At 44.5% G+C, this 16,855-nt stretch overlaps 1 protein-coding gene across 1 annotated transcript; it reads left to right on the plus strand.

Moving 5' to 3' along the window:
• The first annotated feature begins 1,785 nt into the window (after positions 1-1,785).
• S100Z (S100 calcium binding protein Z) lies at positions 1,786-13,211 on the plus strand. The gene is made up of 3 exons (XM_077280752.1): positions 1,786-1,880; positions 2,429-2,584; positions 12,934-13,211. Exons 2-3 carry the CDS (start codon positions 2,444-2,446, stop codon positions 13,090-13,092), a joined length of 300 nt encoding a protein of 99 aa, XP_077136867.1. The 5' UTR covers positions 1,786-1,880; positions 2,429-2,443; the 3' UTR covers positions 13,093-13,211.
• The last annotated feature ends 3,644 nt before the right edge of the window (positions 13,212-16,855 follow it).

The following is a 16,855-nucleotide window of genomic DNA, read 5'->3' on the forward strand; positions in this document are numbered from 1 at the left end:
TACTGTATGGAGCAATATATGGGGCATGTTATTCTGTATGGAGCGCTGTGCGGTGCCCACAATACTGTATGGAGGACTATGTGGTGCCCATAATACTGTATGGAGCAATATATGGGGCTCATTATGCTGTATGGAGCAATATATGGGGCTCATTATTCTGTACGGAGCACTATGTGGTGCCCAGAATACTGTATGGAGGACTATACTGTCTGATTTATGACCTATTGTAGAATGTACAATAGTTATCATTCCTGTAATGTATGGGGGGACTGTATATGAGATGTGAGCCCTATGGGGGGGGGCGCCGATATGAAGTTCGCTTCAGGCAGCACTGTGGCTAGGTTCACCCCTGCCTATAAGCAAAAAAAAATACATATATTATAATTCTTCCTGCGCTTTATACTTACCTCGCAGCGCTTCCCCAGTGACCATCTGTGTCTTCTGATCCCCCGCCTGGGCCGCAGCGAACGCAGGCTCTAGGACCCGGAATCACCGTGTGACCGGTAACATCGCCCGGTCACATGGTGCTGTTTAACCGTGGGAACCCGGCGAGCGAGGTGAGTAAAAAGCACGACCATGGCTTGCCCCTCTCTAGCTTTTTGATCCTGGGTACGCCCATGTGTACGTTCGTCCTTAGCCCCGACTCAGGTTTCGTGTTTTTGGCTTCCTCAGGGGACCACAAGTTCTCATGTTGGATTTTTGATAAGTTTTTGATGCTGTGCAAAAAATGTAGCATCCTACAGTTTCAGCCCACTGTGTTTTTTTTTATTACGCCGCATAAACCGACATGTGGTACTCTTTTAAAAATCCGTAACATGTCAATTTCTCTTGTGGGCACATTGGGCATTTGTGTGGTTTTACTTCATAGACTTGCATTAGATGCACATATCCCTTTTCGGTGCATCTCCACAGCGTAACTGCACTAACAATGCATGTTATCCGCACATGACTATATCAGTAAAGTTTTGTCAAAGTCAAATACCAGGACGTATAAAAAAAATAAAGCAGTTTTGTTTAAAACGTGACACACCAGCAAGACACAAAAACCAGAGAGTCAAAAATGCAAGAAAGGAAATGCAAGCAACCTGACTTATTTAATAGATGCAGAAATTCTGCAGAAAATCTATAACATCGAAAACTCACCAATACTCATCATGGGAACGAAGCCACACAATCCACTTATGATTGCTTTCCTGTTTTTTCCTACCGATTACATAGAGAAAATAATCGCCCTTAACTTTAACAATGGCTTCCTGCTTGGAGTACATACCGTAATTATCTAGGTCATCTTACAACTATACTATTCTGATATTTTCTATCACATGTTTTGTCCTGGATAATGATATATATAAAATATATATAAAAGCTTTAATGCAGCATTATTTGATGGTTTACATGAAAAGTAACACTACATTGTGTGTACACAGTCTTCCTTTGCAGAACCCTCCCCGGGGGAAAGCACCATCACTTAGGCAATAACAATGTATTCCCTTCTTCCTCCAATTTATTTTTGGACATTTTCCTCTGCCTGAGCTTCCTAGCAACTAATTGCCTTAACTTCCTACCTGATTTTAATGAGCAGATGTGCAGTGACAAGTCTCCTCCCCACCAGGTACTATCGGCAATGATGGGTGCGTGGCTGCACAAGGTATTCAAATCCTCAAATATGCAGGTGATGACAGTGCACTATGCTGGCAACCAATCAGTGCTGAGTGACGACTGACGCAGGACGCTCACCCGTCCTCATTGGTGATCTAGGAGATTTTACATTTTGGGAATTCCTGTGATTTAGTGGACGCTATGTATAAATAACCCAGCTACGCAGATTTCTTTACCTGATTCTCTTCTTCCTCTCTTTTTTTCTTGCAGCGGATAAACAGGTATGAAGATTACTGCCCTTTCGTCATTTGCTTTTTAGCTTGAATTCCATCCTAAGAATAACCTTTTTAGTTATTTCTATTTAATCCTGCTGACATCTCTTGCCGGTGGAGCAGATTATGTTTCATTTACTTTATGGTAAATGAGGATGATGGGTATAACATTTATATTACTTTTAGATTGAAAGCATAAGATTCTGCAGCACTGTCACCTGATTGGCCAATATAAGAATTTATTGACCTGATTGGCCAATATAAGAATTTATTGACCTGATTGGCCAATATTAGGATTTATTGACCTGATTGGCCAATATTACAATTTGTTAACCTGATTGGCCAATATTAGGATATATTGACCTAATTGGCCAATACTAGGATTTATTGACCTGACTGGCCAATATTAGGATTTATTGACCTAATTGGCCAATACTAGGATTTATTGACTTGATTGGTCAATGTAAGGATTTATTGACCTGATTGGCCAATATAAGGATTTATTGACCTGACTTGATTAATTCTATCCTGAATATTCTCTCTTTTACCTCCTTTAGACTCTCATCTTTATTATGCCTACCCAGTTGGAAGGTGCCATGGATACCATGATCAGGATCTTTCACCATTATTCCGGCAAAGAAGGTGACAAGTACAAGCTGAACAAAGGAGAACTGAAGCAACTCTTGCAGAGTGAGCTCACAGACTTCCTTGCCGTAAGTCAACAGATCAACAGATTGGTGTCAAATGCTCATTGCAATGCAAGATTTATGCTCTTTTAACATATCTGACATTCACGATCTGAGAACCAACCATAATATCCAGACTGGTTGTAGATCTCCTGATCCGAACACAACAGCCTTATCTGTATTCAAATCCTGAATGTCAGGCAAGTGAAACTGTCTGTAGGTTGAGTTGACATGAGGCCAGTGCGGCAAGGTTGTTTTATTATGGCATTTTTGTTAAGGAGCCTGATGGAGGAACTGCTCTCATTGTTTGCTAAATGATTGTTCCTTTCTGTCCGGCACATCAGTTTTTGTTTCGGTGAAGGTGTCGGTCCAGTTGACCGATCACAATGATTCATATAATATTAGAAGTTGGCTCCATAACAATGCCTAGGAGAATGTTTTAAAAGTCAGATGGCAACCGATATCTTTTTGCATCAGTTTTGACATAGATTCTGAACCATTGAGTTGCATCAGGTTAAAAAAAATCTGGATGTGATGCAACATGTATACATGTGAGCCCAGCCTTAAGGCCCCGTCTCACTAAGCGAGATCGCTAGCGAGATCGCTGCTGAGTCACAAGTTTTGTGACGCAACAGCGACCTCAGTAGCGATCTCGCTATGTGTGACACGTAGCAGCGACCAGGCCCCTGCTGTGAGATTGCTGGTCGTGTCGGAATGGCCTGGACCTTTTTTTGATCGTTGAGGTCCCGCTGGGTAGCACACATCGCTGTGTTTGACACCTTACCAACGACCTCGTTGACGACTCAGACACTGAATCGTCATAATAGCTCCCATGTGACATCGTTGTACAGGTCGCTGGTGAGATGTCAAACAGTGAGATCGCAGCTGCGATCGTTGGGAAGATCTCACTGTTTGACATCTCACCAGCGACCACATAGCGACGCAGCAACGATCCCTGACAGGTCGTATCATTGTCGGGATCGCTTTAGCGTCGCTTAGTGAGACGGGGCCTTTAAAGAGGATCTTTCACTGGAATTTTTTAATTTAAACTGAGTACTTCCTACAATTGCTATTGTTTCACTGATTCTGGAACAGTTGTTCCTTTTTCTTGCCTCTCCATTCTGAAGTTATGCCCACTGATAATAGTAATGAAAATGTTCCCTTCAAAAAACTAAGCGTATACCACAAAACTTGTGTCATACAGGAGAAAAACAATACCAACAGAGAAGTTCTGTGGTATACGCCCAGTTGGTTTTATAGGGAAAATTGAAATCTACAGTATATCTGTAGAACATAGGGGCAATTGGAGGAGGCTCTTAAGTTAAATTAAGGAACCTAGTGAAAGAGATGAGAGCGCCGATAATCAAGAAATACAAAGCAGTGCTGGATCTGTGGTAAAAACACAAGAAATGACCACTGGACTTCTAAAGGCATCAGTTACTTTTTAGGCACAGTCTGACAGATTTATAAATTGCACCGAGATCGGATTGCACTGCTTGGACTGGCCGGTGGACCTTCCGACCCAAGCATGTATTTCTATGCAGCTGTCACGCTCTGATCAGGAGAGCATGCGGCCGGTCCGTACACTGGCCTCCGATTTCGGTCCGATATATACAGCCGTCTGACTGCGCCCTTTAGCTCAGGTTTCTGTAATTTTGATGAAAGCAAAATGAACCAACGCAGATGTGATCATGGCCGAAATTTATGACTATAGAAAGCAGCGTAGGTGCCTAAAGGTGGCCTATAAACAAGAGATACTGTATATGAAATATTGTTAGTATTGTAGTCGTAGAACTGACTGCCTGGACAGGCTACTGATACCTAAAAAACTGAACTGAGAGTTCACAAACTCAGCATAGGATTATCAAAACTGTCTAAAAGAAAATTTTTGTCATTCTTGCCCATAGCAACCAATTATATCGCAGTTTTCCTTTTATAAAGGCAGGCTAAGAAATAAAAGCTACATTGAGAGCAACACGGACATCTTTTTTTCTGTTAGTTTGATACATTTTCGGTGAGAGCTTGCACCACTCAAAATGAATATTGTAACTGGAAAATGTATAGAGCACAGCATCCACACCTTACTCCATAATAGTCTTCCAAAGTAGTTGTCTCGCCGGAGACATTGATGCCCCATGACTAAGATATGTCACCATTATCTGGGGATGCAATCACTGTGATCTCATTCAATCACTAGAATGCAGTGACAGGAGCAATAAGAAAATGATGCGCCTCTTGGTCTCCTTTCTCCACTGCATACAAAGCATTATCTGCTGGTCATCATAATGTGGCCTGTCCTCCTAAATGGAGCTCTGTGTGTAAGATATGGGTATATCTTGTTCATGTACTGTATATTGGAACAGCCAACTGTTCATGAAGAGTTTACTGCATATGTTCAGTTTATAAACATTTGCCCTTTAAAGGTGTTGACCAGGATTAAGCTAAAAGTCTGCAGTGACTCTACGAGACTGCAGATTTCTGAATCCTCACATTGTGCACACTGAGTGCTGTCAGGATTTGCCAGATCCAGGAGCAGGCAGTCATTCTTTTCCCAGTCACATTTCGACTAGACTGATTCCAGCCTCGCTCAATACACTTGCTTTGAGTGAAGCTACACCCATCTAGTCCCAATGTGGCTGGGAGTAGCATATCCCATACTCATGATCATGTGACCACCGTTTCCAGTGACGGCATCATACTTGTAGCTTAAGACTGGACAACCCTTTCAATGTTATGTTCACACGAGACAGAAATTACATCAGACATCCCCTAAGGCCGGTGTCACACTTGCGAGTGTAATGCGAGAAACTCGCACATCATTTCCTGGCACTGCCGCAGGCACTTGGGACCGGAGTGTGCGGATGCATGTATTTCTATGCAGCTGAACGCTCCGGTCCAAACCACTGGCGGCAGTGCCAGGAATTGATGCGAGAGACTTGCGCGAATTTCTCGCGTTACACTCGCAAGTGTGACACCGGCCTAAGTGGGAATGTGGTTTGCAAACCTTATTCAGATGTATACAACAGTTTTTTAGCAGCAGAATTTGCTGAAACGTGTGAACATATCATAGACTGACAAAAATAGAAGAGATAAGAGGACAGTCTAATTGTATTCACAATTTTCTCTGCAACCTCAAATTTTAACACTGTCAGTTCCATAAAGTGTAGTGTACAACCTGCAACGCTCCAGCTACGGTGAAACTGCAACTCACAACGTGCCTTGGCGGCTTATTGTTGGGACTTGTAGTTTCACCCCAGTTGTAGAACTATAGTTTGATAATAACCAGGGCCAGACTGGCCATTGGGCACTTCTGGCAAATGCCAGAAGGGACGGTGCCAGTTGTGAGCCTCTCAATCCATGCACGCTGTGCCGCTGTCAGCAGCGCCAGCGCCGACTCACCCCCCCCCCCCCCCCCGCGAGCGCCGCCGCATTCAACTATACTGGCGTCTATGACGCCGGTACAGTTGAATGCAATGATGGAGGAGAGAGCGTCTGCTGATGCTCTCCTCCCATCATTCCACACTCTGCCTCTGATACTGCGGGAGCGCGATGACGTCATATCATCGTGTATCTGCTGTTTGCCGGGCAGACTGCGGCCGCTGAGACTGGAGCCAGGAGCAGCGCGGGGCACGAGGAGAGGCAAGGGTTTTTGTTTTTTTTTTAATATATCAATGAGTGATAACTGGATTGTGGGGCTATTGGGGGGGCACTACATTACATTCTATGGGGGGCTGTATTATATTCTATGGGGGGCTGTATTACATTCTATGGGGGGCTGTATTACAGTCTATGGAGGGTTGTATTATATTCTATGGGGGCTGTATTACATTCTATGGGGGGCTGTATTACATTCTATGGGGGGCTGTATTATATTCTATGGGGGCTGTATTACATTCTATGGGGGGCTGTATTACATTCTATGGGGGGTTGTATTATATTCTATGGGGGACTGTGTTACATTCTATGCGGGAGGATTGCATCATACTCTTTTATGGAGCTACATTATATTCTGTGGGGAGGTAGGCTGTATTATATTCTATATTAAATGTATTCTATGTATTAAATTTATTATATTCTATGAGGGGTGATTGCATCATACTCTATGAGGGGGCTACATTATATTCTATGGGGAGCTTCATTATACTATATGAGGAGGGCTGCATTGTATTCTATGTGGGGCTGCATTATGCTCTATGAGGGTGCTACCATATATTATATATGCAGGTGCTGCATTATACTATAAGTTCGAAAGGACAGGGTCCTCTCCCCTCTGTACCAGTCTGTCATCATAAATTTGTGTACTGTAAATGATATCTATAACCCTGTATGTAACCCCTTTCTCATGTACAGCACCATGGAATTAATGGTGCTATATAAATAAATAATAATAACAATAATAATAATATGAGGGGGCTGCATTATATTCTCTTGGGAGTTACATTATACTCGGGGCTACAATATATTCTGTGGGGTGGCTGCATTATACTCTGGGGTGGCATCACTATACTATATGTGGGCTGCATTATACTGTATCGAGGACTATGGGGAATACATTATACTATATGAAGAACTATGGGGTGCATTATACTATGGGAAGTGAATTGTACTACATGGGTGACTATGGTGGTGCATTATACTATATGGAGCACTATAAGGAGTGTATTATACTATATGGAGGACTGAACAGTGTATTTTAATATATGAAGGACTATGAGGAGTGTATTATACTATATGGAGGACTGAGGAGTGTATTATACTATATGAAGGACTGAGGAGTGTATTATACTAAAGGGAGGACTGAGGATTGTATTATACTATATGAAGGACTGAGGAGTGTATTATACTATATGGAGGACTATGAGAAGTGCATTATACTATATAGAGGACCGAGGAGTGCATTATACTATATATATATACTATATATATACACTGCCTATCCATCGAGTGATTGGATTGTTTATGTGGGAACAGAAATCCTTGTTCTCAGCAGCACATCGCCGGTGTAAACTGTAGTTGTGCTGCTGATAACATGATAATGTATGGGGACAGATTGATCTAATTGTGATTGTTCTGTTCACTTCATTCTTTCTCAGTTGGTGTAAAGAGGCCAGGAAACAAGCAAACGACTTTAGTATTGTCAATCACACTTGTTTAGTGGCCTGAGATCAGTGCATGTAAATACAGCAGAAATGCTTCACAGGGAGACCAGGCAAGGATGATGACAGCTGCAGTTAGCACCCGGCGCCTGGGAATAGCGCTAACTCTACTGCTTTTCCCAGCCGCCAAAGCATTTAAATCTGGTATGTGTAATGATTTTTAGGGTTGATGTCAGCTGCGTAATGTCAGCTGCTATCAATCCCTGGTGTAAGTAATGGAGAGGTGTCTATCAGACACCCCCACTACTAGCCCAGACCTGGCGAGACCCAGCGAATCTCTGAAGAGCGGTGACGGTAGTAATAATACCGCTCTAGTCGCTGAGCTCAGCGCAAGACCCGGAATATCTGAATAACGGTGACGTTACTGGCTGGGTTGGCAACAGCATTCCTGAGACAGGTTCTTTGGCCAAAAACATTTGTGTGACTTGTCTGTGACTTGGTATCATACAACTATTTTAGTTCTTTCAATTTTGAGTTGTCTGCAACTTGCAACCAGCGACAGAAAATTTATCACATTTGTGACTCTATGTGACAATCGTGATGGGTCCCAGGTCACAATGAGACCCCATAAGAAATCTTAGGATGTGATGTCATAGTGTAACTTGACACCTGAAATTGGGGTGCAGTCAGAAGGGAGAATAAGTTGGGCTGAAATAAGAACTCAGTGCCGGACTGACAGGACGTTTTCTCTTTTGGAGTGTTTTTGGGGCTAAGTTGCTCCGGGTCATGGTGGCTGGTAGCGGTGGGAGGGGTCCTTGGAGTTGGTACTAAATTGGCCTGGGTGATCCGTCGGGATACGGATTCTTCAGTTGGTGTAAAGTTTGGTTTCGGGTCAGGTGGTTTGGGGGGATCTTAGCAACGGTGGGCCTGATTCCCAGGTGTTAAGTGGACAAGGGTAGCCCTTCGGGGTATTTTGGTGCTCACGTGCCAGGTGGTCGCGGCTGGGAGTAAATTATGGTCTGGTTTTCTGTCCACTCTATATATTATGGTTTACCACCAGTTTGGAGCTTCAAGGACCTCCCCACGTTACTTTACCGTTAATGTTTGTATGTTTATAATAAAGGCCACTGTGGCCAATTATTATCCAAGTTTGGAATCCTGTCTTTATTGGAGTTGGGGTTTTATTTGGGTACTTGGGAGGGGGGCCTGTAGATAGGAGGATCCGACTAAGCTATCGAACAATACCAATGTCATGCGTCTTTACCCTGATTGATTGATTTACTTGACTGCAATGTTTGTATTCACCCTTTGGGTCAGTTTTGTCAGGAGATATATTCTATAGGATTTGCAGTGGAAACCTAAGTTTTTTGAAAATAGAAAACAGCGAGATTCTATATTTGACTGGGAAATGTCTTGGTGGTTTATTTCAATATTCTTTAATATAACTATTTGCATGTGGATTTTAGATTTCGGAGGCAGACGACATGGACTTTGTATGACATCCCGCCATGACACACTTTGCATAGTGCTGTTTGTTTTCATTTGCACTGCTGTCTCCTAACCCAGTGCTGTCCTAGAATGCAAATTCCCTGCACTTAGCTCCTCACTTTATGTGCAATGCAAGGTTTGAATACACTTCATGTTACCAATGGTAGACATCTCCTCCAGGCAGATCTGCAGATAAGAGATAATGTGGTGAGAAACACCCTCAGCTGCTTCAGAGCCTCTTGGGAGGCAGAGTTGTAAATTACCTTATCTTGCAGCAGAATAATTATGTCTATAGAAGATACAGTTTAGAGAAGTGGAATGAAATCTTATGAGGAGCGTTATACCTTTCTTGTAGCATTTTGTGCTTGTGTTTACCCAACAGTAATATTTCTATTGATCTGTTCATCAATGAATTACCGTACTCATTGATGCTCCATAGGTAATTCATTGAGCATTGCCGGTGTTTCTGACACTGTACGGTGCACCCACGAGCCATTATCACTAGTCGCTCATTTGTTATGTACTATTGACATGAATTGATTTGGACCTCAAATTAATTGTCTTTTATTATGTTGAAGTGAAGGACTAAGGGTGCAGAGCTCATTAAAAAAAAAAACCTGATGAAGGTTCGATCAATCTCAGATGGTAAAAACTGACTCACTGACCAAACACTGATGAAAAAAAAACCACTGAGGAAACTTGGACCGTACGCGAAAGTCACTCACATGTGAATGAGGCATAGGCCTCTGTTTACACCTTGCTGCTGTGCTGGAGGGTCAACTGCAGGTCCCCCCTATTTTTTACCACAACAACTAGTTCAGCATTTGTTTTGGTAAAGTGACAGACACCATGATGGAGCCCTGAAGAACCCAATTACAGTCAAAGAGTTCTGCCTTACACCGCTAGCGTCCAGCATGCAATGAGTCTAGCACTACTGTTAGGCTGGGGTCACACTTGCGTGTGCAATGCGAGAAACTCGGGCGAGTCTCTCGCATCAATACCCAGCACTGCCGCCGACACTCGGGACCAGAGCGTGCGGCTGCATGTATTTCTATGCAGCAGAACACTCCGGTCCGAACCACTGGTGGCAGTGCCGGATATTGGTGCTAGAGACTCGCACGAGTTTCTCGCATTGCACAAGCAAGTGTGACCCCAGCCTTAAAGGGGTTGTCCAGGTTGTCACTCTAGTCGTGCACAGCCTTGTTCAATATAAGTGAGGCTGCGCACGTCTAGTGAGAATGTGGCTGCATATCGCATACTTGTTGTAACATGACCACCTGGTCTCAACGCCGGCATTGGAGAATACCGACAGTGCACACGATGTGCAATGTGAGGATTCACAATTCTGCAATCACGGAAAGTGACGCAGACTTTCATTCCAAATACAGACAACCCCTTTAATCTCTTTTTTCTGCTTCTATAACGACGCAGAAGATGGAATTAAAGGGAACCTGTCACCACCAAAAATGCTATTTTCCTGCAGATATCGGGTTAATCTTCAGGTTATTAGCATTATTAACCTGCCCGATGCCTGCACTTAGCCGAATGCTGTGGGGAGAAAATGAACTTTATTCTCCCCGGTAGCAGTCAGTTTCAGTCACAGTAGCAGCGCCGGCGCGGGTTCAGTCATCCCTCTAGATCAGTGTTCCCCAACTCCGGTCCTCAAGAGCCACAAACAGGTCATGTTTTCAGGATTTCCTTAGTATTGGCAGGGTGATAATTGCATTACCTGGAAAGGCAAGAATTCCTTCACCTGTGCCATAATAAGGAAATCCTGAATACATGACCTGTTGGTGGCTCTTGAGGACCAGAGTTGGGGAGCACTGCTGTAGATGGCGGCTGTAACCACACCCCCGGCTCTGACTGACAGCCGGCCCCAGAGTCAGTGTTAGTCAGTGACAAGAGCGTGGTTACAGCCGCCGCTCTCTATACTGAGATCAGTGACTGAATCCCCCGTGGCTCTGCCCCATGACTGAAATTGAATGCTCCCGGAAGAATAAAGTTAATTTTCTTCTCGCAGATTTTGGCTAAGTCCTGGGTCTGGACAGAGAAATAACACTATTAGGGTATGTGCACAGTCACGTTGCGGATTCCATTGTGGATTTTTCCACGAGGATTCTTCGTTTTACCTGCGGATTCCCTCCAGGTTTTCTGCAGATTTTGTGCGGATTTCACCTGCGTTTTTACACCTGCGGATTCCTATAAAGGAATAGGTGTAAAATGCTGCAGAATCCACACAAAGAATTGACGTGCTGCAGAAAATAAACCGCTGCGTTTCTGCGCAGAATTTTGCATGTGCACAGCGGATTTGGTTTTCCATAGGTTTACATGGTACTGTACAACACATGGAAAACAGCAGCGAATCCGCAGGGCCAAATCTGCACCTTGTGCACATACCCTTAACCTGCAGATTAATCCCATGTTTGCAGGTTAATAGCATTTTTGCTGGTGACCGGTTCCCTTTCAAATATGGGCAGTGTGAACAAAGCCTATTATTCACTGCTGGCCTCCTTTTTTTCCTGCAGTTATGATGTCATTCACGTGACTGCAGCCAATCACTGGGCCACGGGCTGTAGGGTCACATGGATATACAGTTTGTGATCACTGTAAGGACCAATAGAGTAGTGGGGGATGTGTATCGAATCTCTCTCATGTTACTATTGGAGCTAGTTTTAGGCTGCCTAGTATAACAATAACAAAAACTGTCTATTTTGTTGTAATCCAATGTGAGAGCAGTAAGAAATCAATTTAAAATCAATTTAAAGTCATATGCAAATTAACCTGCAAGTGCTTTGGGGGGGTGTCAATGAACATGGAGTGTATCAAAGCACTGCTAAGGCCTCTTTCACACTTCCGTCTTTCAGCTTCCGTTACAATCCGTCGATTTTTGAGAATGCAGGATCCTGCATTTTCTCATAGACTTGTATTAGCGACGGATGGCCATCCGTTTCATCCGTCGTGCACTGGATCCTGCGTAAAAAAACGGTCCTTCGGGCAGAGAGAACGTTCAGAGGAACGTTTTTTCTGCACGTCGGAAAATCGGTCAGCGACCGATGCGTCGCTGACTGTGAAAAGCAGGAATCCAGTGACAGGTTCCGTCTTTTCAAACTGAGCATGCGTGGAAGAATTTCCTGTCAGGGAAATTCTCTCTCGCTCGCTCTCTTTCTCTTTTTACTATTGATGCTGCCTATGCAGCATCAATAGTAGCAAGATATATTGTTAAAAATAATAATAATAAAAAAAAACCTGCAGTATTCTCACCTACAGACGTCCCACGCAGCGTCACCGATGCTCCCGGCAGCTAGCGTTCCTAGTAATACATTGTGAAATCTCGCGAGAAGTTGACAATGTATTACTAGGAACGCTAGCTGCCGGGAGCATCGCTGCGCGGGATTCCGGTAGGTGAGAATACTGCGATTTTTTTTATTTTTTTTAACCTGGTTTGTGTTGTGTATGCGTTTTCGCAGCGGAAAACCGCTGCAAAGACACATACACAACAGGTGCACATAGCCTCGACGGGACCCTCAGAAAGATGGGCCCAGTGCACACGTTTTCCACAATCTGCACAGGATCTGTCATTTCAACGTCTTGACGGATCCTGTGCAGATTTGGAAGACGGAAGTGTGAAAGAAGCCTAAGCTAAATGAAATATGTAGCGAGAATTACTGATGTCAGCGGGCAGCCGGAACTGAATCATTTAAATCTATAAAGATATCTTAGAATTATAATCAGAATTTTGAATGCTCACATCAAGGACAATGATGCTCAATCTCTCATTTTTTTTGCCTTTAGTGTCAAAAAGATCCACAGCTGGTCGACAAGATCATGAACGATCTGGACTCCAACAAAGACAACGAAGTTGACTTTAATGAATTTGTGGTACTGGTGGCAGCCCTGACCGTGGCTTGTAATGACTTCTTTGAAGAACAGCTGAGAAAAAAAGGAAAATAAATCTGATTCCATTCTTACTTTGCAGAATCCCACAGGCAGCATTTGTCCAAATGTAACAATAGAAAGTATCAGCATTATGGATTTACCGTATCAATTACTGTTACATAATAAATACTGGATGAAGCCATTTTTGTCTTTGCTGTTAATTCGTCAGCCTGGATGAGTAACTAACGAGCCATTGTGCTGGGAAGTGGGTACACAAGATATCGTAATTATAAGCACATTTAGTAAAATTCTTCCATCCACCATTGTTCTCACTTATTTTTTAGGACTCTTTCTGCTATGCAATTTAGCACTCAATGTTTTGGGGTGTAGCGATACTGAAAAAAATATGTCGCTCAAAACTAATGCTGTATTTAAAGAAAACCCATTTCCTCAATCAGTTTACCCCAAACATTTGCATTAAGATGTTGCACCTTTTTGCGTTTTTATGCCAACTTTTTATAAAATAGGTGTTCCATCAGATTCTTCAAAATGTGTAGCATAATGGTACATTTTGACAGCAATGTATTCTAGTCCCTGACTGGAATACATTTCTGATGCTATTTTAACATAATATGCTAAAATCACAAACAGCTAAAAGATGAGTTAAATTCAGTAAGAGGCACACTCCTCTTAATGGGATCCAGAGAGCTGATACATGCTGCCCATGGTTCAGACAGTTTGTATCAGACAATGTAAGGACTCCTGCACATGGTTGTATTTTTGGTACAATTGCAATCCAACAAAACACTGGATCTCAATTGGACCAATGTTATTATATTGGACCATTCACATGTTATATTTTTTCCTCGGACCGGTGTAAGGCTGCCGTCACAGCAGTAGCAGTATTTGGTCAGTATTTTACATCAGTATTTGTAAGCCAAAGCCAGGAGTGGGTGATAAATGCAGAAGTGGTGCATATGTTTCTATTATACTTTTCCTCTATTTGTTCCACTCCTGGTTTTGGCTTACACATACTGATGTAAAATACTGACCAAATACTGCTAGTGTGACGGCAGCCTAAGGAGGAGAGACAGCCTTGGCGTGCCTTTTCCGGGACGAGTCCGGAACCACCAGTGCTGCCACCCGAGTTGCAGGGAAGAGAGTTTAGTTCTTTGGATAGAGCTTTGAACTTGAGACCAGGGGGTGTGGAGAACATAAAAGAGCGACAGTGCTCGGGAACGAGTTCAGTGTGGGCAGGAAGCTGTAGTGTGCAGGGACTGAGTGCGAGCCTTCCTAAGCTGCACGGTAGGTCCAAGCCAGAGTGGCCTATGGAAGCTTATAAGAGACTACAGACTAAGACACTTCCAGAGATCGCTGACCATGCTGACTCCCGTAGTGCCACTGACCATGAGTGGTTTCTCCTTGCAGCCAGACCGTAGAGGGCACACTCCCAGACGGGACAACCAGGCCGCAGACTGCGGCTGCCTGACATACCAGATCCCGCATACTCCCGTGCTGTATCGGCGTTTAAAAGAAAGGGCTGTTCCTGCTCCAGCGGATCTCCCCCTTGGACCCAGAACCTGGGCCGTACTTGCCGCTAGGCACTTGAGAGCACGTGCCTAGGGCGGGACGATGCAGGGGGCGGAACCTGAGCAAGGTTTTTTTTTATTTATTTATTTAAGTCTGACCGCCCCCCAGCCCTCCCCCCTTTCCCCCAGCCACCCGCCCGCCTGCCTGCCCGCCCGCCTCCCACCCACCCTCCTTGAAGACGTCATACTCACCCTGCTCCAGCGATGCCTGGTCTCAGCATCTGCAGCTCGTCCTGAGTGAGCGGTCACGTGGTACTGCTCATTAAGGTCATGAATATGTGCATATTCATGACCTTAATGAGCGGTACCACATGACCGCTCACTCAGGAAGAAGGTGCTGCGCCGGGAGTTGGGACAGGTGACAAGGGGGATGAAGGAGGACAGTAAGTCGAGCCATGCATACAGGGGGGGGAATATGAGCCATGCATACAGGAGGGGGGTGAATATGAACCATGCATACAGGAGGGGGGAATATGAGCCATGCATACAGGAGGAGGGGGGGGAATATGAGCCATGCATACAGGAGGGGGGTGAATATGAGCCATGCATACAGGAGGGGGGGTGAATATGAGCCATGCATACAGGGGAATAATATGAGCCATGCATACAGGAGGGGGGGAATATGAGCCATGCATACAGGAGGGGGGGATATGAGCCATGCATACTGTAGGGGGGGAATATGAGCCATGCATACAGGAGGGGGGAATATGAGCCATGCATACAGGAGGGGGGAATATGAGCCATGCATACAGGGGGGGAATATGAGCCATACATACAGGAGGGGTGGAATATGAGCCATGCATACAGGAGGGGGGAATATGAGCCATACATACAGGGGGGGAATATGAGCCATGCATACAGGGGGGGAATATGAGCCATGCATATGGGGGGGAATATGAGCCATGCATACAGGTGGGGGGAGAATATGAGCCATGCATACAGGAGGGGGGAATATGAGCCATGCATATGGGATGAGCCATGCATACAGGGGGGAATATGATCCATGCACACAGGAGGGGGGGAATATGAGCCATACATATGGGATGGGAGGGAGATGAGCCATGCATACAGGAGGGGGATATGAGCCATGCATATGGGATGGGAGGGAGATGAGCCATACATACAGGAAGGGGGGATATGAGCCATGCATACAGGATGGGGGGAAGATGAGCCATGCATACAGGAGGGGGGATATGAGCCATGCATACAAGATGGGAGGGGAGCATTATACAGTATTGAGCATCATGTGGGGTCATTATACAGTATGGAGCTTCATGTGTGGCCATTATACAGTATGGAGCACTGTGTGGCCGTTATACAGTATTGAGCATCATGTGTTGCCATTATACAGTATGAAGCACTGTGTGGCCATTATACAGTATGGAGCATCATGTGTGGCCATTATGCAGTATGGAGCACTGTGTGGCCGTTATACAGTATTGAGCATCATGTGTGGCCATTATACAGTATTGAGCATCATGTGTCGCCATTATTCAGTATGGAGCACTGTGTGGCCATATTTTTTTTTGGTTATAATTATTGTATATGAAACAGTGTGATCAGCAGTGCTAAATGGGTGTGGTTGGGACGTGGATATGGGTGTGACTAGTTGTGAAATGGGTGTGGCCAGAGGCGTGGCCTAAAATTTGCCGTGGCGCACTATGCGCGCCGCAAACTTTATACCTCTTTCCCTTCTTCAAAAGTTGGGACTCGGTATGATACCGCATTTGCCAGATCACGGCAAGTGCCACAAATCCCATAGGGAATGAATGAGGCCGAACGCAGTGTTGCCTTAAGTGATCCGTTACGCGGCAGATGCAGAAAAACTGCCAGATCTGCTGCAAAAGACTACTTTCACATCAGCGATTCTTGCCAAAGTCACTGCCGATAGTGTCATACTCACCAAAGGGGGAGGCAGCACTAAAAGTGCCTAGGGCAGCAGAAACTCTAAATACGGCCCTGCCCAGAAACTGCCACCGGACATTCCAGGACCACCAAAGACACCAGAATCCAAAGATGATAACAGGATGACACCGGATTCTTCAAGCATATCATCTCAGGAACTGCTCCTCATCAACGCCGGATCAATAAGTTTGATGTCTTTGAACTCTCCCCTACCTTATTATACACCTGTTGTCCCTAAGTTAATCATATCAGTTTTATTATCCTACCTTCCATTTACCCCCTCCCTGTGTGGAGTAACGCTGTTAGGTCGGGATCACACACAGCGAGATACGGCCGAGTCTCGC

The sequence above is a fragment of the Ranitomeya variabilis genome, chromosome 1 (genome assembly GCF_051348905.1).
Source record: "Ranitomeya variabilis isolate aRanVar5 chromosome 1, aRanVar5.hap1, whole genome shotgun sequence".
Taxonomy (NCBI): Eukaryota; Metazoa; Chordata; class Amphibia; order Anura; family Dendrobatidae; genus Ranitomeya; species Ranitomeya variabilis.

Excerpts from the sequence above, each read along its gene's own strand:
- S100Z (XM_077280752.1), top strand. The coding sequence starts at position 2,444 with ATGCCTACCCAGTTGGAAGGTGCCATGGATACCATGATCAGGATCTTT. Across the intron at positions 2,585-12,933 it reads AGCTCACAGACTTCCTTGCC|TGTCAAAAAGATCCACAGCT; the intron begins GTAAGTCAACAG and ends TTTTGCCTTTAG.